The sequence below is a fragment of the Gopherus evgoodei genome, chromosome 2, assembly GCF_007399415.2.
Source record: "Gopherus evgoodei ecotype Sinaloan lineage chromosome 2, rGopEvg1_v1.p, whole genome shotgun sequence".
Lineage (NCBI taxonomy): Eukaryota > Metazoa > Chordata > Testudines > Testudinidae > Gopherus > Gopherus evgoodei.
This window is the reverse complement of record NC_044323.1, coordinates 297,364,878-297,387,197: the sequence shown is the minus strand read 5'-3', so window position 1 is coordinate 297,387,197 and position 22,320 is coordinate 297,364,878. Positions and strand designations below refer to the sequence as shown.

The following is a 22,320-nucleotide window of genomic DNA, read 5'->3' as shown; positions in this document are numbered from 1 at the left end:
TAAAAGTCTCTGTTGTCTCTATTGTTGGCCTTTCTGTAGCAGGTTGATTTTTTTACGGGGTGGAGTTGCTAGCCCCACACCCAACCCTCCTCCTTTATCCTGACTTGGGACAGGCAGATGGCCCCAAAGGACCTCTCTGGCGGAATTGGGACTGTTCATCTTTGTAATAAAATAACAAGAAAAGCCTTTGGCCAGTGTGGTGAGGGTGGTTCATAGCTGGTGCTGGCAGTGCCCCCAGGCCTCCATCCTTGGGCTGGGTACTGACCTGGGAAATAAATGATCCAGCCTCAGGGAGCTTATGGGTTAGGAAGGGTGCTGCTCTGCAACGGGGGGGAGCAGTCCAATTCTGAATACACTGCAAGTGAGGGGTGGGCGGTTAGGACAGCAATGCTGGCTCTCCCCCTTTGCCACTTGGCAGCAGCATGGCAGAGGCAGGCTTGGAAGGACAGTTCAGGGAGGGGGTTCCTACGGGTTGTGGAGAAGTCAGCCAGGGCACTGTGTGTCAGCAGAGAAGGCAGGGCCCTGCAGTGAGACACGTGGGGGTGAAGTCAGGTTTAGGAGGCGGCCAATTCACACTGTGCAATTCAACATCAGCATTCCCCATGAAGTCACTGCTGTGGTGATCAGAATAGAACCTGGATCCCTGTGCCCACCACCTCGGTGCCTGGCGGTGAACGAGCTCCAAGCTGGGGAGTATGGGTCCCCCCCCCACCCCCAATGTTCAGAGCTTTCAAGGGCATTGCCCCATCTCCCCACAGGATGTCTCCTTCCCGCTGCTGGAACCGCTGGCAGGAAGGGGAAGGTTTGTGAGTGCAGGAGCCAGAACTTGCCCCGGAGCTGAAGCGAGGGAGGGGACTTCTCCCCAGCACTGGGTCTACACTGAAAACTCGAGTCAGGCAACACCCAGCCAGCGCCGATTTACCGCGGTGGTTCTCACTCCTGCTCTGTCGGGCGTGTGCGAGGGGCATGTGGGGGGCTGAGACCCCCGGCTCTGTTCTCCGCAGGGGCAGCCAGCGGGGATCTCCCCTCCCTGCCCAGCCTGGGGGAGCCGGGGGCACCCGGCAGGGAGAACCAGGGTCTCTGTGTGGGGGGGTCTGGGGGCACGTGCGAGGAGCATGGGGGGGCTGAGACCCCAGGCTCCGTGCTCCCCAGGGGCAGCCCGCGGGGATCTCCCCTCCCTGCCCAGTGTGGGGGAGCTGGAGGCGCCCGGTGGGGAGCGCCGGAGTCTCCGTGTACGGGTGGTCTGGGGGTGCATGCGAGGGGCATGTGGGGGGCTGAGCCCCCCGGCTCTGTTCTCCGCAGGGGCAGCCAGCAGGGAGCTCCCCTCCCTGCCCAGCCTGGGGGAGCCGGGGGCGCCCGGCAGGGAGAACCAGGGTCTCTGTGGGGGGGGGTCTGGGGGCACGTGCGGGGAGCATGGGGGGGCTGAGCCCCCCGGCTCTGTTCTCCGCAGGGGCAGCCCGCGGGGAGCTCCCCTCCCTGCCCAGCCTGGGGGAGCCGGGGGCACCCGGCAGGGAGAACCAGGGTCTCTGTGTGGGGGGGGTCTGGGGGCACGTGGAGGAGCATGGGGGGGCTGAGCCCCCCCGGCTCCGTGCTCCCCAGGGGCAGCCAGCAGGGATCTCCCCTCCCTGCCCAGCCTGGGGGAGCCGGGGGCGCCCGGCGGGGAGCGCCGCGGTCTCTGTGGGGGGGGGGTCTGGGGGCGGGAGAGGAAGAGCCCTGGGGTGGGGGCGTGGCCCAGAGCCGGGGGGCGTGGCTTGGGCCCGACCCCTCCCAGCGCTGCCGGGGGACTATGACCCCACGCCCCCAGCGCAGGGGCTGTTTCCGGTGGGGGCGGAACTTCCGGCTCGGGGTCGCGACCCCTGGGACCGGATATGAGATGTCCCCCGGGCCCCTGCGAGCTCTGCCCTTTCCGTGTCCCTGCGGAGCACCGCCCCCTCCCTGGTCGGCCTCCGTAGTCCCGCCCCGCGCGGTGCACCCCGGGACGCAGGCGGACCCCGGCTCCTGTCCAAGATGGCGGCGCTGACGGCGGCGCGGTGCCTGGTGCTGCGGACCCGGGGCGGCTCCCTGCTGCCGCCGCCCCCCGGGCCCCGCCTGCGGCCCCCCCAGGTGAGCCCGGCCGGCCGGTCGGTCGGTCGGTAGCGCCCCCGGGCCGCGCCCCCCGGCTCCGCGCCCTGCCCGGCCCTGAAGGTCACCGGGGGCGGCGCCCGCGGGTCTCGGCAGCTCCGCGCCCGGTCACACGGGGCCCTCGCGCGCCGGGCCCGGGTCAGCGCCGGGCGGGCTCAGCTCCGCGGCACGGGCGGCTGCTCCGCATCCAGGCTGGGGGCCCGGCCCGGCCCGGCGGGGCGCTCAGTGACACTCCGCAGCGGCGCCTGGCCATGGGTCACTGCCCCGCATCCAGACCCGGGGCTGGGGCCCGGCCCGGCTCGGCCCGGCCCGGCGGGGCGCTCAGTGACACTCCGCAGCGGCGCCTGGCCATGGGTCACTGCCCCGCATCCAGACCCGGGGCTGGGGGCCCGGCCCGGCTTGGCTCGGCTCGGCCCGGCCCTGCCCACCAGGGCGCTCAGTGACACTCCGCAGCGGCGCCTGGCCACACCTGTCACTGCCCCGCATCCAGACCCGGGGCTGGGGCCCGGCTCGGCTCGGCCCGGCGGGGCGCTCAGTGACACTCCGCAGCGGCGCCCGGCCACACCTGTCACTGCCCCGCAGCTGAGGGTCTCTCCGTGCGGAGATCTCCCCGCAGCCGCCTCGTGTCTGCGGGGAAGTGGAGCTCTCAGACGGGTCAGAGCCCTGTCCGCCTTTCTGTCCAGAACCGAGTCTGAGAGGCTGGGCTCGTCCCTGCTCTGCAGAGTCCGGCCAGGGAGTGTGTTGTGCTGCTGCCCTGGAGCTGGGATAGTCACGTCTGTTACCTGGGCATCGTCCTCTGTGTTATTCCGCAGCTAGTGAGAGCCGCACCAAATACTTGGCATTTTGAATCGTCCCAGCACTGAGGAATTATGAATGAATCCTTCTCGCTCTACTAAGGTGTGTCAGGGTCATCGCTTCCATCTTACAGTCAACATGGTTTTATTAGAAATCGGGTCTAATTAAACCTGAGTTTATTCTTTTAATAGATTCCAAGCTCCGAAAGGATCGTTGTGATCATCTGGTCTGACTGCCTGTGTAACACGGGCCAGACAGCTGCCCCAAGATCATTCCTAGAGCAGAAGTTCAAAAAAAAAAAGCCACTTATGATTTAAAAATCACCAGTGGCGAAGAATCCACCACAACCCTTGGGAAATGGTTCCAATTACCTTCCCTGTTAAAAATTTACACTTTATTTCCTGTCAGAATTTGTGTAGCACCAGCTTCCAGTGACTGGATCATGTTAGATCGGGGTGGGCAAACTTTTTGGCCTGAGGGCCACATGGGGGTTCTGAATCTGTATGGAGGGCTGGGTAGGGAGGGCTGTGCCTCCCCAAATACCCTAGTCCCTGCCCCTTTTCTGCCTCCTCCCACTTCCCAACCCCTGACTGCCCCCCTCAGAAACCTTGACTCATCCAGCCCTTCTCTTTGTGAAGCAAGAGAGGTTGAGATTGCAAGTTTGATAAAGGTAACTGCATAGCTGTAATACTTAGATTTTTGTAAGCGTTTTGGCTACGTAGCATACAGCAGTCTGATAAACTAGCACTGTGGTATCAGTAGAATACGTGTCCTCAAAATGTATAGAGAAAGGCAACACAATGATTAGCATCTAGAACAGCTTCTGTATGAGGAGAGATTAAAAAGACAGGGATTAAAAAAGTTAGAAAGGAGACAACTAGGGGGATATGATCGAGGGCTATACAATCACGAATGGTGCAGAGAACATGAATAAGGAAGTGCTATTTACCACTTCATATAACACAATAATTAGCGATCACCCAATGAAATTAATAACCAGCAGACTCAAAACAAAAGGAAGTATTTGTTCACACATTGCAGTCAACCAGTAGAACTCATTGCTTGGGTTGTTGTGGAGGCCAAAAGACTAACTGGATTCAAAAAAGAATGAGAAGTTCCTGCAGACTCAAAACAAAAGGAAGTATTCCCTGTTCTGTTCATTCCCTCTGGGGCACCTGGCATTGGCCACTGTCGGAAGACAGGACACTGGGCTAGATGGACCTTTGGTCTGACCCAGTATGGCCGTTCTTATGTTAAATGAACTAACAGCGGGCTAAGTGAGAGATCTGAGAAAGTCGTTGCGAGTGGGGGAGCCATCCTTAAATGGGGGTGTCTGGTGGTCTGCAGGGATCAGTGCTGGTCTGATGCTATTCAACTCTCCTCAAGGACCTGCAGGAGTAATAAGATCACTGCTAATAAAAGTTGTGGCTGACACAGGGTTGGCAGAGTAAATAGTGCTGAGGACAGGCCAGTTGTACAGAGATCTGGCTCGCTTGGTAAGCTGGGCCCATTCAAACAAAATGCAACCAAATGGACAGTTACACATTTAGGAACCAGCAGTGTAGGCCTGACCTACAGGCTGGGGGATTGTATCCTGGACAGCCGTGCCTTTGGGAAAGATCTAGGAATCATAGGGGATGAGCAACTCAACGGAAAGCTGCTGTGCGAGAAAGCTAATGCGATCTGCTGATTGTATAAATGGGGAGTAGGAGTGGGGAGTTGATTTTGCCTCTAGTTACGGTATTGCTGAGACGGACACTGGGACGCTGCATCCACATGTAAAAAGGATGTTGAAAAATTAGAGAGAAAAGAGCCACAAAAATGATTCCCGGACTGGAGAAAATGCCTTAAGAGCGCAATCTGTTTAGCTTATGGAAGAATGAGAGGTGATTTGATCAGCGTGTAAGGACTGTCACAGGAAAAAGCAGGTGCTAACATGCTCTTTGATCTAGGGTTGTGTCTGGAAGCTGGAGCAAGACACAGTCAGATGAGAAACTAGGCATAGATGTTTAGCAGTGAGGGTGGTGAACCACTGGGACAGACTCCCCTGGGACATACAGGGTCTCCACCTACCTTTAAGTCTTCACGTCCATAGAATCATAGAATATCGGGGGTGGAAGGGACCTCAGGAGGTATCTAGTCCTGCCCCCTGCTCAAAGCAGGACCAACCCCAACTAATCCATGCTAGCTGCCTTTCAGGACGCATCAGCCAATCAGTTTACTGGGCCCAATATGGGTGGGATTCCCTGGCCTATGCTATGCAGGGGATCAGACTGAATCCCTTCCGGTCATAGGGTATGGCGACACTTGCAGCTGTACAGCGCTGCCGTGGGAGCGCTTTGAAGTGTCAGTGTGGTCGCGGCGCCAGCGCTGGGAGAGAGCTCTCCCAGCGCTGCACGTACTCCACATCCTCTACGGGTGTAGCTTGTTTACACTGGTGCTTTACAGCGCTGTATCTTGCAGCGCTCGGGGGGGAGGGGTTTACACCCCTGAGTGCGAAAGTAGCCAAGGCCTTAAACTCTGTGAAGCAGGGGCATGGGGAGAGGCCATGACTTGCTTGGGTGTTCCTGGCTCCCAGTCCCATGCTCAGATCAGTGCTTCTTGCAGTGGGGTTGGCGTGTGCTGCATAGCAGCAGGCATTGCTGTGGTGAGCGTGGCTGCAGCAGGCTGTGGGGGGGCTGAGTGGGTACTGAATGGGGCTGGGCTCTGCTTTGTTGTTCCTTGTGCTGGCATGGCTGCTTCCCTTGCCCTGTTGGTGACAAGGTGCTGCAGTCAAACAGCAGCGGCTGCCCCGGAGCTCACTGGGACTTGCTGAGATGGGACCATGTGACACTCCCAGCACTGGCCCCTCTGCCTGTGTCCACTGGCCTGCAGTCAGGGTGGGTAACCATCCATCATGACAAACCATGGATCTTTTAATTTTAAATTAAATACACTTGTTTTAAAAAGTCTATTTAACATTAAATTTGAAATTGACAATCTAAGTTGAGACCTAAACTTACTGTAATCCAGGGGTCGGTAACCTTTCAGAAGTGCTGTGCCGAATCTTCCTTCATTCACTCTAATTTAAGGTTTCACATGCCAGTAATACATTTTAACGTTCTTAGAAGGTCTCTTTCTATAAGTCTGTAACATATAACTAAACTGTTGTATGTAAAGTAAATAAGGTTTTAAAAATGTTTTAAGAAACTTCATTTAAAATTAAATAAAATGCAGAGCCCCCCGGACTATTGGCCAGGATCCAGGCAGTGTGAGTGCCACTGAAAACCAGCCTGCGTGCCACCTTCGGCACCTGTGCCATACGTTGCCTACCCCTGCTGTAATCTATGAAAAGGAAAGTCAAACCACTGAACTGGTGGAGGCTCTGGCTAAGCTCTGGAAACCAGAGTTTGTTGAAGTGCTAAACCTGCTTTTGACAGCAGCAGCCTGTTTTGCAGGTGCAGAGAGAATATTGTCTTAATTTCAGTCTATTCCTCTAGTTTAGTTCAGTGACTAGTTCATTCAAAGGTAAGAAACCAATTGAGAGCTGAAAAAGCAGGAAAATTTTTCCCTCTTCCAATCTACGAATAAAAACAAGATGAGAGAGGATGAGATCTACTAGCTCTAAAATTTTGACTTTCTGATTTCAGAGTAGCAGCCGTGTTAGTCTGTATCCGCAAAAAGAACAGGAGTCCTTGTGGCACCTTAGAGACTAACAAATACATCTGTTAGTCTGTAAGGTGCCGCAAGGACTCCTGTTCCTTTTGACTGTTTCCGGTCACCACATGCATCAGTTCAATTAATTAACTACAGATAAATACATCCTTTGTTTAACACCTGAGTTAGTTTTAAATACAACACATACATAAGGCAAACAATTGATCAAGATGTCCACTGCACTCAAGGTAGTTTTATTTAAACTAATAAAAATATTAAAAATACTGTTTTGTGCATTTTAATTAAATTCCAAATTCTGTCCAAATAGAGCTTGATCCAAATCACAGTACAAATTTAACCTTGTAAATAAGTGTACCATTCACAATTTTCTAACCTAACAAATCAGGAACGGTGGGGTCTGCTCCAGATCTGGCGTGGAGCGTGGGGTCGTGGTTATAGACAATCGAGCCACCCTGGTGAATGTGGCACATGCATCGTGAGAGGCAGCGTGGCTGAGCTGAGTCTGTCCTATTTCAGTCCCACTCCCCTGCTGCTCATGCCTCACCCATGTGGAGGCTGCACTCTGTGACGCTGCCCAGGAGATGCTGTGGGGCTGGGCCTGGTTACTGTCCTGCCCTGCTGTGGGAGCTCTGTGCCCCCTGCTCACTCCCACCATGGACGCACATGGCTCAGCTCCGTTGAGGGCTATTGGGCCTGGGCTTTCCATAGTCCTGCCTGCTGCTGCTCCCCTTGTAGAGAAGAGGGGAAGTTGCTGGCCCCAGTGTCCCATAACCCAGAGAGACCCCCATCTCTGTGTCTAGTGAGGGGTGGCGTGAGAGGCCCGGACTCAGTCCATGGGCCTGGGGCTGGCTGGCTTAAACAGAATCCATCTGGCAGGGAGCTCTGGAGAGCCACAGCCCACCCACCTGCTTCTTCCCACCCCTACCGCTACGGCGCAATACTCCACGGCCCCAGCTAGGGGCTGTCGCTAAGACACCTGAAATTTCAGCTCCTTGCTCCTGACCCAGCTGGGCCTTTCCCAATCTGTGTGGAAGGGGGACTCTGCTTCCTTCTGCTCGGGTGGGAGCAGGCCAGTGGCTCCTTGCACCCAGGGCTAAGCAGGCCATGCTGTGCTTGGAGGCATGTTGCATCCCATGCACCCGCAGGCTGCCTGCTCCCCCACCCTCCTCTCCTGGAGCAGGGGAAGGTTCCACAGGCTCGAACTGGGTCCCTCTGGGCAGCACGAGCCACCGCGCCGGCGTGGACTCTGGGGAGTGTGGCTGGGGGCGCAGAGGCGGGTGCCCATGCTGGAGCTGGCAGGCTGAGCGACTTCCGTCTGTGTTCCAGGCCAGCATGTCGTCGCTGTCGGGCATGTCCCGTGGCAGGAAGGTGGCGCTGTCTGCGTTGGGCGTGCTGGCTGCTGGTGGCGCTGGGCTGGCCCTGGCTCTCCACACGGCTGTGAGTGCCAGCGACCTGCAGTTGCACCCTCCCAGCTACGCCTGGAGCCACAACGGCCTGCTGGCCTCCCTAGATCACAGCAGGTAGGTGAGGGGGCACGGGTTGTCCTGGGGTGAACTGCCAGCTCCCTGCAGGGGGTCAGAAGCTGCATCCCAGGGGTGACAGCTCAGCCCCACAACTCCTGGTTCTCGCTGGCCCTTGGCTGATGGGCAGGCTACCCCAGGGAATGCTGGGGGCTTGGAGCCTGGCTCTGCTCCTTCAGCCCCCTCCCACTCAGAGCCATGGGGAGCAGAGGGGCTCACGGCCACCTCCCTCTTCCCAGCATCCGGCGCGGCTACCAGGTGTACAAGCAGGTGTGTGCCGCCTGCCACAGCATGGACTACCTGGCCTTCCGCAATCTCATCGGCGTCTCCCACACCGAGGCTGAAGCCAAGGCCCTGGCCGAGGAGGTGAGACTAACTGGGGTGGGGATCGCCACCCCATCTGGCAGCTGGCTCCTGCTGGAAATGGGGGGAAGAGCTGGACTCGCTACCATGAGTGCCCTCCCAGGCCCTGGCTGAGTGGGGAAGGGCCTGGGTGATGGGGAGCTGGCTCCTGCCAGTCATGGGCTGCCTGGGCCCAGCCCAGTGCTCTGTGTCTGAGGCACAGGGAGCCCAGCCTGGTGCTCGGTCTCTGCAGCCTGATGGGCGTGGGGGGCCCTGGGCCTGGCTCAGAGCTCTCTATGTGCGGGGGGCGGGCCTGGGCCTGGCTCAGAGCTTTCTGTGGGATGTGGGGGGCTCAGACCTCTCTGTGGGATGCCGGGGGGGCCCAGCTCAGAGCTTTCTGTGGGATGTGGGGGGCTCCTGGGCCCGGCTCAGAGCTCTCTGTGGGATGTGGGGGGCCCTGGGCCCGGCTCAGAGGTCTGTGGGATGGGGGTGGGGGGCTGGGCCCCGGCTCAGAGATCTCTGCAGGACATGGGGGCTCAGTGCTCTCTTGTGCCAGGCGGAGGTGGTCGATGGCCCGGACGAGAATGGCGAGATGTTCACGCGCCCAGGCAAGCTCTCCGATTACTTCCCCAAGCCCTACCCCAACCATGAGGCGGCACGAGCGGCCAACAACGGGGCGCTGCCCCCAGACCTGAGCTACATCATCAGTGCCAGGTGAGGCTCCCTCCAGTATCCCCTCGGGTGGGGCCAGGAGCCCGGGGCTGTGGCTGAGCAGCTGGTATCCGCAGCGCCTGGCCCGCTGTGCCAGGTCTCCCAGATGTGCTGGAGCAGTGCATGCTGGGACTGACTGGAGCTGCTGTGGCTCCCGTGTGCAGATGCAGCTGGGGACAAGCTGAGTCCAGGTGGGTGCTCTGTCCTGCTGGCCCTGAGCACACCCACTGAGGCCTAGCACCCCCCCCACCCCGGCCAGATGGCAGGAGAATCAGAGGCTCCTTCCAGCCCCTCCTGCTTCCTCCCCCATCTCGGGGTGTCAGCGACTGTCGGGGGATTCCACAGGGGCCCATCGCCCCGGCCTGGGGGGCAGGTAGGGTGACCAGATCACAGGGATGAAATATCAAGGGGGGCGGAGCAAAAAAAAAAAGCAGTTTCACAGGGGCCGCGCTGCGGGATCGCACACAGCGCCCTGGCCGTGTGCACTGCCCTCCCTGCGGAGCCGCCCAGCGCCTCTCCCGCTTGGCTGCGCTCCAACGGCTCCTTCCTGGCCGGGAAGGAGCCGCTGGAGTGCAGCCGAGTAGGAGAGGTGCCAGGCTCCCCGGCAGCGACAGGGAAGTTTACTGGTTCAAGGGACTCCAACAGGCTCCTTGCCCCTATCCGCCGGCCGCCCCGCCTGGGACAAGTCTCGCCCCTGCAGCCTTTCCCCACCGCGTGTCTGCGGCAACCCCGCTCCTGGGCCGCGCTGCCCACCCAGGCCCTGCCCGCTCCATGCTGCCCCCGAACCCGCTGCACTGCCGCGTGCAGTTGGGACACAGACAAACAAGCAAATATCGGGACAGTCCCGATAAAATCAGGATGTCTGGTCACCCTAGGGGCAGGGCAGTCGCACAGCCTGGCTCCTCTGCCCTGGGGACGGTGATCTCACCTGGCCTTGTCTTTCAGGCACGGGGGTGAGGACTACGTGTTCTCCCTCCTCACCGGCTACTGCGACCCGCCCACTGGGGTGGTCATCAGGGAAGAGCTGCACTACAACCCCTACTTCCCGGGGCAGGCCATCACCATGGCGCCCCCCATCTACGACGAGATCCTGGAGTTCGAGGACGGTAAGAGGAGCTCCTCCCCACGCCTCCAGTCTGCTGCAGGGCTCCTGTCCTGGGGGGGCCTGTCCAGCCAGGCCAGCCCCACCCTGCTCTCGGTGGCCTGTGACGCCCATTGACTCTGCTCTCTCCCAGGGACCCCAGCCACCATGTCCCAGATAGCGAAAGACGTGTGCACGTTCCTGAGGTGGGCAGCGGAGCCAGAGCACGATCACCGCAAGCGCATGGGAATGAAGGTCAGTGCCTGCCCTCTGTGGTGCTGAGGACAGGGGGGCTCCTCTGGGGGGCCTGGGGCTGGTGGAGTGCCCTGGACTGCTGGCCCACACCCTGGCCAGCGCGTCAGGTCCATGCGCTGCTGGTGGAAGGTGCTTGGAAGCAGGGCAGGGCCTAACTCCTTCTCTTCCCTTCCCAGATGCTGATGATGATTGGCCTCCTGACACCCCTCATCTACTACCTGAAGCGCCACAAGTGGTCTGTACTAAAGAGCAGGAAAATCGCATACCGGCCCCCCAAGTAAGCACTGGATCCAGCATGCTGGCCCACGGGCCTTGGCCACCCGGCCACCGCACGACCCTTCCCAGGACAGGAATGTATATACAGCTGGACGGACAGACGGGGGCAGCCCACTCCTCATGACGCGTTACTCCTATTTAATGTCCTCTCCCTTGGACACAGCCGCTCGCCTGCTAGGCCTGGGAACGGACTCTGGGAAGGGGGGGCAGCTGCTGTCTGTATGCGCATGCTGAGGGGCAGAAATAAACCTTCAGTCTTCAGCGGGAAAGTGTGGTGTGGTGTGTCAGTCTAGGCCCTGCCCACGGAGCCCTCCCCTTCCCCTGCCCGGGGGGAACCCAATACAGCCAGAGGGGAAGGCCTGTGTGTAATGGTGGCATTTATTAAACGGTTCTGTTCCCCCAGCTGTGTCGGTCTGAGTTGTGGGGGGGCCAGCAAGGGACCCAGCACTCACCCTATTGAGGGAGGTGGCCAGTAGAGGCTGCTCCCTGACCTCCCACATGGCAGTGGGGAGGTGCCCCACTCCCTCCCTCAGACTTCATGGAGAGCAGCCCCCTTCCTCTTCCCAGCATGCTTCAGGGAGGGGCACTGCCCAAAGGCCTGGCTGGGGTCCTCAGTGCCCCCTCCCCTTGCAGTGGGGGTAGGGCAGGTCAGTTGCCCCAGCTCTTAGCCACTGCCTCTAGCATGGCAGGCTCTGCAGTGCCCTATGGCATGGGCAGCAGGGGCCAGCTGCTGCCCCGGTGCCTCCAACGGGTGTGTTGCGGTGGAGGGGGGCTAACTGGCCTGGGGGCAGCACTGTCCAGCCAGCTGCTGGATTCCTGGTCTCTGCCCTGCCCTGGTGGCTGGGGGTGGCACCATTCACAGCTGGAGCTGCCCAAAGGCACAGAGGGCCCAGCTGGGGCCTTTTGGTAGAAACTGCCTTTTCTCCCCCCTGCACTGTGCAGAGCCCGGGGGCTGCTTCCTGTGTGAGAGCAGGCCTGGCACCAGCTCCGGCAGCCCATGCCCGCCCTCAGCAGGTAAAGCCTTCAGGAGTCTGGCCGTGAGCTGGGCAGTGCCAGGCTGCCCGCAGCAGCTCAGCCTGAGGAGCAGCTGCCTGTGCTGTGCTGGGCACGGGGGCAGGCTGAGGCGTCTCGGCCCCTGTACATGACAGTAAGGGACAAGTGTTCAGCTCTCCTGGGCCCCAAGGCAGGTGGGAACAGCTGTCCTCTATAACAGCCCTCCCCCCCGCTAGTTACGGGGAGCACCCTGTGTTGGGGCAGGCACTCAACAGCCACAGGATGGGGTACAGGGCAAGTGAGGGCGAGGCCCCGGTTACATTTCAGGGGGGTGAGGAGCTCTCTGCACCAGCAGCCCCAATGGCGCCCGATGCCAAACACAGGCCCAGCCTATGGCCCAGCAGGAAGAAGGCCCTGGGCCAGACTTGGGGGGGAGGGGGGAGCCCCCACGAGGCACTGCACACAGCTGGCCAGGGCTGGAAGCTCCCCCAGGAGCAAGGCCCCTGCCTGACTTGTGCTGGGGGCAGGGAGCACCCTCAGTGGCAGTTCTGGCAGTGCGGGTGGCACCTCTGCCCATTGACGTTACAGCGACATCCTCCACTGGTGTCACCAGGGCCCTGGAGGGGAGGAGAACGTGTTGGGGGGGCAGACAGCAGACAGCTGCTCCCCCCTAGCTGCAGCATCTTCCCACCTCTCCATGGGGGGGCTGCATCCAAAGGTGAGAGGAGCCGGAGCCAGCTGCTCCCCCCTAGCTGCAGCATCTTCCCACCTCTCCATGGGGGGGCTGCATCCAAAGGTGAGAGGAGCCGGAGCCAGCTGCTCCCCCCAGCTGCAGCATCTTCCCACCTCTCCATGGGGGGGCTGCATCCAAAGGTGAGAGGAGCCGGAGCCAGCTGCTCCCCCCTAGCTGCAGCATCTTCCCACCTCTCATGGGGGGGCTGCATCCAAAGGTGAGAGGAGCCGGAGCCAGCTGCTCCCCCCTAGCTGCAGCATCTTCCCACCTCTCCATGGGGGGGCTGCATCCAAAGGTGAGAGGAGCCGGAGCCAGCTGCTCCCCCCTAGCTGCAGCATCTTCCCACCTCTCCATGGGGGGGCTGCATCCAAAGGTGAGAGGAGCCGGAGCCAGCTGCTCCCTCCTAGCCCCCAGGGCCGGGGCGGGTGGGTCACACTAGTGGGAACAGTGGGGGAGGGGAGGCTGCTGTTTTTGCGTGTGCATGAGCCTCGGCTCCATCCAGCTGAGGGGGACACTCCTTGTTATGCCTGGCTCACGGGCTGCTCCCCTCCTGCCCACGCTCCATCTTCTAGCAGCCGGGGCAGGTTAGCGGAGCTCACAGGAGGGGAAATCTCCCTCTGGAGCCAGGGGGAGGGGCAGCCGCACTGCCTGGCACAGGAGCCTGCTCTTTGCACAACCATGGCCCAGTCCCCCCACCCCACCCCCATGAGCTGCGGGGGTGCGCAGCACAGAGGCTGAGGCAGGTTGCTCAGGAGCCCCAGGGCTGCCTATGCTGTGATCACTCACCGCAGGCCCCCAGCGTGGCCCTTTGGTCACCCAGCAGATCTCCGTCTGGCAGATGGTGCAGCGGATCCAGTCGCAGCCGTCCTTCTTCTGCACGATGATCCGGCATACGGGGCAGTGCATGGCCTCGCCCATCTGCACCAGTGTCTGTGGGGGGAGGCAGCCGGTCATTAGGGGAAACATGCACCCATCTTGGGAACCCCAGAGCCACTGCTAGCAAAGGCCCAACCCTCACTGCACTGCCAGGCCAGACAGCCATGAGCCAGGCATGAGCCTGGGAACCTGCATGGAACCAAGGAGACCTGCAGAAGGGAGCCTGCTACCAGGGGCTTTGGGTCCGGACTCTGGGGTGTTGGCAGAGCTGGGCTAGCAGGGACTGTGCGTCAGGACTCTGGTGTGTTGGCAGAGCTGTGGGTTGCCCAGGGCTGGGCTAGTAGGGGCTGTGGGTTGGGATGGGGGGTGGTGGCAGAGCTGGGGAGGGGTTGCCCAGGGCTGGGCTAGCAGGGGCTGTGGGTTGGGATGGGGTTGCCCAGGGCTGGGATGGCAGGGGCTGTAGGGAGCCCAGGGCTGGGAATGGGGCTGGGAACTGCTAGCCCTGTTTTCCAGGCAGGGCACAAGACCATACAGCAAATCCATGCCAGAGCCAGGCAACCTCTAGGTGCTGGGCCCGACGCCCTGCTCTCACCTGCAGCATGTCGCTGGTCTGCCGGGTGGCAGCGTCGTTCTGGGCCTGGAGCTGCAGGGTGTCCTGGTACTGGCGGCAGTCCTGCCCCTCGTGGATGGCCTGGGGGGTGAGAGTGGCAGCACTCAGCTGCTGGGCAGAAGGCACTGGGCCAGCTGGGAGCCCCACAGGGCAGCGCCCAGCTGCCTGGCACTGTGCCAAGAGCCCCTGGCTGTGGTGCTTGGGGTGAGAGGTGGCTGGGCTTTGACCCCAGGGCAAGGGCCAATCCCCTCTCAGTCTCCGGGGCCCCCTCTGCAGTGGGAGCCCAGCGCCCTGGCAGGGGGTACAGAGCTCTTCCAGCCACAGGGCAGGCCCCAGGGCTTTAATATTAAATGACTGACTCACCCCTTGCCACAGCAATGCTGCAGCCCTTGGGTCTGCTCCAGCCTTCCCCAGCACCTACACCTCAGTCCCTCCCCAGATCCCGGTCACCTCTTCCCATGCTGGCCCCTGCCCCAGAACAAACTCTGCCAGCCTTCCGCCCCCACATCCTGACAGGCCCCTGTTGTATCATTTTATGATGCCGGTGGGCGCTTCGGTTTCCCTCTGCATGGCCCCCCCGTGGAGGAAGAGGGGTATGGCTGCTTGTGGGGGGCAGCACAGAACACAGGGTAGAGGTGGTGCCTGCCTAGCTGGCTGGGCCAGGAACTGGACCTGCTGGAAGCGACCCCATCTCAATGCAGAATCCCCCAGAGAGACTAGGAAGCACCAACGACTCAGAGGAAGGCGGCATCCCCCACCGCTCAGCAGGGATGTGGGGCGGAGACCCTAGCTCGAGGCCAAAGGACAAGCTGCGAGCAGCAGCGGATGAAGCCTGGGGGCTCTCCTGGGACAGACTGAGGAGGTCGGAGAGGGACGCAGCCACTCCAGCTTGGCTGGCTGATCGCTCCACCTCGGCAGACGGACGATGCTTGTACGTTCAGTCCTCAGTGCCGAGCGAAGGCCGGCCCAGGCCCTGTCCCAGCTGACTAGTAAACCCTGGCTGGTGAACCCGTCCCTGCAGAGCAGACACATTGCTCCCAGGGTCTGTCAGTGGGACTTGCAGGCCAGCGCTCCCTGCGTGATGCAGCAGTGCTGGAGCCCCCCAGGGGCTCAGTCCAGGAGGTGGTAAGATTGCATCCCCCCTGGGATGAGTGGGACCCGCTGGGGGACCCCATCACACTGAAGGGTGCCTCCAAGGGACTGTTCGCAAGCAGGGCGTAGCACAGAGCCTGTGGCTCCCTGATGGGCCCAGAATCCGGAGATCACAAACCCCTCTGCGTTAGGAATCAAGTCATGGCACTTTCTGCCCAACAGACGGCGCTGGCGTGTTGCGTGGGAAGCCCCTGGCTTTGCCCAGTCGGAGTGGCACAGTGTCCCAGTTTCACAGCCGTATGGAGGGGGTACAGATCCTGAACGTGGTTGTCGTGCCAAGAGGCCTATGGCAGACGTAGCGATGCCAAGCTGGCGCAGAACTTCCGAGTGAGTGGGAGGAATTGAACCCAAAGAGCAAAAGCTGGAGCCTGCTTCAACAGACATAACGGGGATATTTACGGTCGCTCTGGCTACAGACCCCTGGGGCCATGGTCTAGGGACAGCGCCTTTTCAGACCTGTCGCAAGAATGGCACAAGCTGTTCTGGCGAACACCGTTCTCCAGGCGGCTCGTAACAGCCGGGATAAAATTCCTCCAGCCGAGGGGTGGAGGCAGCCCAGAGGCTGACCTGTGACGGGGGCGCAGCAAGTCTGTTCTGACGCTGGACTCAGCCCATCAAGCCCTTGCAGCCGCCCAGGAACGGACCAAATGGCAAACGATCGCTGCAGCCAACCGCTCAGCTAAGCGCTGAAGGAGAAACCCTCCAGGCCTGTCTTTTCATCTGGCTTTTGCCTTTTCCACTCCTCTGCCAGCCAGGGGGAGACGTTCAGGCTGAAATGCCAACAGCTAATGCCCACAGCCATGCCCGTCTCTCCCCCCAGCCAGCTGGCACTTCCACTTACCCTCTCCCAGGTTGGAGCCAGGGGAGCTGCCGGCCGTCTCCCAGCACTGGCCGGCTTTCCCCTCCTGCTTAGTCCTGCGATAAGAGCCGGGCTGGATGGTAACTAGCTGGGAACCGCCGACCTACCGCTGCAGCACCACGGCCCTCAGGGCACCGGGCAGGCGAGTCACACACATGGCACAGGACGGTAACGTGCCCCTCAGTGCCAGCACTACAGAACAGCTGCCGTGGGGCTGGGCTGGTCTTTGGCAAGAAGAAACGTTCCCTGACACCCACTGCCGCCAGCCTGGGCCTGAACCTGGTCAGCACCAGCCTCTTTCTGCCCAGCCCCACTGCCCTGGGCCCCCCACCCCTTCCCTCGGTCCTGCCCCCACTGCTCTGGGCCTCCTGCCCCTTCCCCTGCCTCCGCTGTTCCAGGGGCCCCTCCCCTTCCCTGCACTGCCCCCACTGCTCCAGGCCTCCTGCTTCTTTCCTCTGTCCTGCCCCACCCTGCTCCAGGCCCTGTGTGCTGCTTCCCTCCCCCCATCCCACCCCCACTGCTCTAAGCTCCATCCCCCTCCCTATCCCCTATGCTGCCCCCACTGCTCCAATCTCCCTCCACTCCCCGTCCTGCCCCCACTGTTTCAAGAACTTAAGAACGGCCGGACTGGGTCAGAGCAAAGGTCCATCCAGCCCAGTATCCTGTCTTCCCACAGTGGCCAATGCCAGGTGCCCCAGAGGGAATGAACAGAACAGGGAATCATCAAGTGACCCATCCCCTGTCGGCCATTCTCAGCTTCTGGCAAACAGGGCCTAGGGACACCATTCCTGCCCAGCCTGGCTAACAGCCATTAATGGACCTGTCCTCCAAGAATTTACCTAGTTCCTTCTTCAAGCCCAGGGGAGGGATAGCTCAGTGGTTTGAGCACTGGCCTGCTAAACCAGGATTGTTAATTCAATCCTTGAGGGGGCCATTTAGGGATCTAGGGCAAAAATCTGTCTGGGGACTGGGCCTGCTTTGAGCAGGGGGTTGGACTAGATACCTCCTGAGATCCCTTCCAACCCTGAGATTCTATGAACTGACAAGGGGGGGATATGCTGACTGTGCAACCTGGCTCAGGAGCTCAGCCCCTTACTTGGTGCATCGGGGCAGGAGTTGCTGGCTGGCATGGTAAGGGAAGCCCTGTTAGTGTCTTGGCCTTCACAACATCCTCTGGAAGGAGTTCCACAGGCTGACTGTGCGTTGTGTGAAGAAATACTGCCTTTGGTTTGTTTTAAACCTGCCCGTTACTTTCACTGGGTGACCCCTAGCTCTTGTGTTATATGAACAGCTAAATCACACCTCCTTATTTATTTTCTCCACGCTAGTCATGATTTTACAGACCTCTATCACATCCCCCTTTAGTCGTCTCTTTTCCAAGCTGTTGCCCTTTTCTGAAACTTTTCCAAGTCCAATAAAACTTTTTTGCAATGGGATGACCACATCTGCACACAGTATTCAAGATGAGGGCGACCATGGATTTATATAGAGGCAATATGATATTTTCTGTCTTATCTGTCCCTTTCTTAATGATTCCCAACATTCTGTTCGCTTTTTGACTGCCGCTGCACACTGAGTGGATGTTTTCAGAGAACTCTCCACAGTGACTCCAAGATCTTTCTTGAGTGGTAACAGCTAATTCAGACTCCATCATTTTATATGTACAGTTGGAATTATGTTTTCCAATGTGCATTACTTTGCATTTATCAACATGAAATTTAATCTGCCATTTTGTTACCCAGTCACCCAGTTTTGAGAAATACTTTTGTAACTCTTTTCTGCTTTGGACTTAACTATTCTGAGTAGTTTTGTATCACCTGCAAATGTTGCCAGCTTACTGTTTACCCCTTTCTCCAGATCATTTATGAAAATGTTAACTAGGACTGGACCCAGTACAGACCCCTGGGGGTCCAATAGAGGCACCACTATTGACCTCTCTCCATTCTGAAAACTGACCATTTATTCCTACCCTTTGTTTCCTGTCTTTTAACCAGTTACCAATCCATGAGAGGACCTTCCTCTTATCCCATGACAACTTTGCTTAAGAGCCTTTGGTGAGGGATCTGTGCAAGGCAGGAGGTCACTAGAGGATCACAATGGTCCCTACTGGCCTTGAAATCCCTGCTGCAGAGCTACAGCCTACAGAAATGACACTCGCAGCATGCATTGCTCCCTCCTGCTCCGCAGGGCCTGGCTGCTGGAGCATTGCGCGCTGCAGTCTCCAAGGGAAAGCAGCAGCAGCAGGCAGGGCCGTGCTACGGAGCCCCACATCTGTCCTCACTGGAGAGCAGTGCTTCCTGCCCCCACCCCCGGCCTCCCCCACAGGGCCCCCGGGGCTCACCTTGCAGAGCAGGCAGTTCAGGCCCCAGCAGATGGGGCAGCGGAACTCATTGACCATGTCCTCGTAGATGCACCAGCCCTTGCAGTCCGGGGTTTTGCAGTGATAGCTGTTCTGGGTGCGTCTCTCCGCCGCCACCAGGCCCCGCTCCAGGAACCGCTTGTATTCCTCTGCTGACACCAGCTGTGGGCACAGAGCCCCGGGGAGGTCACGCCCACCCCATGGCAGAGCCGCCAGGGGACAGGGATAGACTGCAGGGCCCCCTTCTGGAAGCTCTGCCCTGACAGAGGGTAGCTGTGGGGCAGGGGCTGTCTGAGGAGGTGTTGGCCTGGCTTAAGTGTGCACAGGGGTGAACGTAACTTAATGGACTTAGTAATATGTCGGAGCCGTGAGCGGGGGCGTGGCCTCAACCAGAAGGGGCGGGACCTTTAAATCACCCCCAGAGCTCCCAGCTGCAGAGGCGGCTGGGAGCCCTGAACCTCTGGCTGCCACTACCACAGGAGAGCTCTGGGCCCCTTAAATGGCCGCTGGGGCCCTGCCGCCTACCCTGGGGCTCCAGCAGCCAGGCTTGGGCGGCACTTTAAAGGGCGGCAGGAGCCTGGCTGCTGGAGCCCCAGGGTAGGCGGCAGGGCTCCCCGCAGTGGCAGGACCCTGGGCTCTTTAAATCGCCACTTGGGCCTGGCTGCCGGAGCCCCCGGCCCTTTAAAGCGCCAGCCTGAGGAAGCCGTCTGGTTCAGTACACCGTACCGGCCCGCACTGGCTTACGTTCACCGCAGGGTGTGCAGGTCCCCAAGATCCAAAGGGGGACAGGAGAAGGGGGCCAAGCCTCTGGGATCTGATGGGGGGTCAGAGCATCCCAGCAGGTCCCTGGCTCCCTGGGGGCCCAGGCATCTGTCTGATAACATTTACCCCACTCCCCCTATCTCCTGCTGTGCCTCAACCTGAGCCCCGGGGCTGGTCCTATGGAATAAGCCCAGATCCCTGCCCCACAGCCACCCACCCACCCGCTCAGGCCTGCAGGCCAGCTCTTGGGAGCTGGAGCCCCCCTGCCCACTGCAGGGACTCACCGCCCGGACCTCCCGTTCCTGGACCTTGCTGCTGCAGGCGTAGGTGTTGTCGCGGAAGGGGCAGGACACCTGGGGTTCCTGGCTGTAGCTGATCACCTGCCGCAGGCAGTCTCTGTGGGGACAGGAGGCAGTCACCCCAGGGAAACCCTCCCTTAACCCGGCAGCTGCGGCCCCACGGCCTGAGCTCTCAGCCCCCGCAGCCCCATGAGGGCCCAAACCCTGGCTCAGTCCCAGGTTTCCAGCAAAGTGCCAGCACCTTGGCCTCAGGAATGGAGTCCGAGCACTGCATGGAGGGACCAGGGAATGGACACCCGGGGGGGCTCCATCCCCTGCTCTGCAGCAGGCCCTGCCTCGCAGTGCTGACACGCTGTGGCTTGGGGGTGCAAGCTGGGCAGCCAGACCTGCAGAAGTTGTGCAGACACTCCCGGAGCAGCACCCCGTCCCCCGGCGCCATGGGCATGTAGCAGATCCGGCACTCCATGGCCTCCTGGTTGGGCACCAGCCCCTTCTCCTCCAGCTGCAGCAGCTGCTGGAAATTCTGCAGACGTTCGTCCTCCAGGGCCTGCAGAACAGAGCCAGAGAGAGGTCAAAGCACCTCGCACAGCGGGGCCCCGGAGCTCCTCCCAACAGGGGCCAGGCCGCTCAGCGGGGCCCCGGAGCTCCTCCCAACAGGGGCCAGGCCGCTCAGGGGGGCCCAGAGCTCCTCCCAACAGGGGCCAGGCCGCTCAGGGGGGCCCGGAGCTCCTCCCAACAGGGACCAGGCCGCTCAGGGGGGCCCGGAGCTCCTCCCAACAGGGGCCAGGCCGCTCAGGGGGGCCCAGAGCTCCCCCCAAACAGGGACCAGGCCGCTCAGGGGGGCCCAGAGCTCCTCCCAACAGGGGCCAGGCCGCTCAGGGGGGCCCAGAGCTCCTCCCAACAGGGACCAGGCCGCTCAGGGGGGCCCAGAGCTCCTCCCAAACAGGGACCAGGCCGCTCAGGGGGGCCCAGAGCTCCTCCCAACAGGGGCCAGGCCGCTCAGGGGGGCCCAGAGCTCCTCCCAACAGGGGCCAGGCCGCTCAGGGGGGCCCGGAGCTCCTCCCAACAGGGGCCAGGCCGCTCAGGGGGGCCCGGAGCTCCTCCCAACAGGGGCCAGGCCGCTCAGGGGGGCCCGGAGCTCCCCCCAAACAGGGGCCAGGCCACACTGCCCAGTGGGAGGGGGGAGCTCCCCCCGAGAGGGGCCAGGCCGTGCCGCCCAGCGGGAGGGGGGAGCTCCCCCCGAGAGGGGCCAGGCCGTGCCACCCAGCGGGAGGGGGAGGCTCATTGCCCAGTCCCTGAGGCAGGCCCACTTAAAATGTGCATTTTTGCTCGCACAGGTTCATTGCACTTTGGGCCTGAAGGAATCATGGTGGTCATCCAGGCCTTGGGCATCACCCGGCCAGAGGCCTCCCCCAGTCACTCCCAAAAGCAGCCTGTGGTTCTTGCCAAAGCCAGCTGGTCGGAAGGGGCAGTGGGGAGAATTCAGATACTTCCAGCCAGGCTCTTTGCACTTCTTAATCTCAGACAATAAGCACGTTCCCTGCTGGCTGCTGGAGCACTGCCTGTCCTGCTGGAGCACAGGCCAGGCTCTAGGGAGATGCTGTGTACGGGGGCCTGCCCTCCCACGAAGATATGGAGAGGACAAGGTAGGGCAAGACCCCAGGGAAGGGAAGCTTTTTGTGCGGGGGGAGCAGGACGTGTTGAAAGGCCCTAAGAAGAGCCTGACCTCTGGGCAATTGGACAGGAGCAACGGGAAGTCTGGGGCCCAGCAGTAAGCAAACCTGGGGCCCTCTGGGAAGTAAAGTGAAAAGTGGGAGACTGGCAGCGAGGTTTGAGCTCCCATTTGGCAGGAGATACAACGATGCTGCTCTCAGCCCGAGAACCCGCCTGTCCAGTCCGGTAACTGGCTCATGGCAGGTCCCGGAGGCAGCTGAAGAAGCCAGGGGTGCTCAGGAAGAAAAGTGTTCTGTGGCTGCCACTGCCGGGAAAGAACCAATTAGCCAAGGAGAATCTCCAGGGCTCAGGGTCAAGGCTGCAGAAGGCAGGTGAGGGAGTGCAGAAGGAGCCGTGCCAGAAGCAAGATCTCACGGTTGAGTGAAACACAGAGGCTGAGAAGAGCCACAGCGGAGAGCAGCTGAATGAAGGGAAGGAGAAAAAGAGGAACCCGGAGAACCTGATGTGACGTTATTGATATAATTTGGGACCATATAGAACATGGCTGCAACCAAGGTCCTGTAGTGGCACCAAATCTTATGTAAAGGGGGTCATATAAGGTGTCTAAGACCAGGTAATGGGTTGCTGATTATGATTATGCTGTCTGTGTGCATGTGTCATTTTGTAGTTGAAGTTATGAGTATTGGCTCTATACTGTCTGTATATCAAACTTGTGCTGTGCTTCTGGGTGACACCCCAGACGAGTTGGTGTTAGCTCTGCCTAGCCTTCTTGATGGCCCATTAAAGATCATCAGCTACACAACTGACCCATGAAGAGAAGGCGGATACGCCTTGTAACTCAGCAAAGTGCAGGGACTTGCCCATGTGACTCTAGACCATTTTGCTGTAATTTTCCACAGTATCAACAAAGTAGTTCTTACACTTGGAAAAAGCCTATAAAAGGCCCATCTTGTCCTCAGTCCTGCTTCTTACCTCTGGAGGAACTTTGTTCAGAGCTTCAGTTTGTAGAAAAGGACTGATGACCCATCCCAGTGGGGGTGTTCCAGAGACTTGATTCTGAACCTGAAGTTTATTTCATCACTGCTACAAGCCTGAACCAAGAACTTTGCCATTCCTGTATGCAGGGCTGGCTCTACAGTTTTCGCCACCCCAAGCAGCACACCGAATTGCCGTCGCTGATGGCGGGGGCAGGCCATGTGCCCTTAGGGCAGCAGGCACGTTTCCGCAGCGGTGGCAATTCGGCAG

The 22,320-nt window shown here is 60.2% G+C and overlaps 2 protein-coding genes across 4 annotated transcripts in view; one reads left to right on the top strand and one right to left on the bottom strand.

Annotated features, from left to right (window-relative positions):
* The first annotated feature begins 1,992 nt into the window (after window positions 1-1,992).
* On the top strand, window positions 1,993-11,019 carry LOC115647234 (cytochrome c1, heme protein, mitochondrial). Of its 3 annotated transcripts, none has more exons than XM_030554083.1 (7): window positions 1,993-2,103; window positions 7,900-8,093; window positions 8,333-8,459; window positions 8,992-9,149; window positions 10,092-10,252; window positions 10,382-10,482; window positions 10,659-11,019. In XM_030554083.1, the coding sequence occupies exons 1-7, from the start codon at window positions 2,008-2,010 to the stop codon at window positions 10,761-10,763; spliced, it is 942 nt and encodes a 313-aa protein (XP_030409943.1). In that variant the 5' UTR covers window positions 1,993-2,007; the 3' UTR covers window positions 10,764-11,019. The 3 variants fall into 3 exon arrangements, with proteins under 3 accessions (XP_030409943.1, XP_030409944.1, XP_030409942.1); XM_030554084.1 differs by lacking the exon at window positions 1,993-2,103 and adding an exon at window positions 2,701-3,018; XM_030554082.1 differs by lacking the exon at window positions 1,993-2,103 and having other exon boundaries at window positions 6,638-8,093.
* Window positions 10,882-22,320, bottom strand: part of SHARPIN (SHANK associated RH domain interactor) — a 48,364-nt gene continuing 36,925 nt past the window's right edge. The window contains exons 9-14 of the mRNA XM_030549494.1: window positions 19,788-19,948; window positions 19,387-19,498; window positions 18,323-18,502; window positions 13,953-14,051; window positions 13,271-13,414; window positions 10,882-12,368 (exon numbers count right to left, since the gene is read on the bottom strand). Coding sequence (XP_030405354.1) covers window positions 12,288-12,368; window positions 13,271-13,414; window positions 13,953-14,051; window positions 18,323-18,502; window positions 19,387-19,498; window positions 19,788-19,948 — 777 coding nt within the window. The 3' untranslated portion in view covers window positions 10,882-12,287. The remainder of the gene's footprint in view (window positions 12,369-13,270; window positions 13,415-13,952; window positions 14,052-18,322; window positions 18,503-19,386; window positions 19,499-19,787; window positions 19,949-22,320) is intronic.

What these genes read in the sequence shown, in the direction of transcription:
- LOC115647234 (XM_030554082.1), top strand. Translation starts at nt 7,678, where the DNA reads ATGCTGTGCTTGGAGGCATGTTGCATCCCATGCACCCGCAGGCTGCCT. An exon ending in AGCTACATCATCAGTGCCAG is followed by an intron (nt 9,150 to 10,091) that starts GTGAGGCTCCCT and finishes CTTGTCTTTCAG; the next exon opens with GCACGGGGGTGAGGACTACG. An exon ending in GCAAGCGCATGGGAATGAAG is followed by an intron (nt 10,483 to 10,658) that starts GTCAGTGCCTGC and finishes TTCCCTTCCCAG; the next exon opens with ATGCTGATGATGATTGGCCT.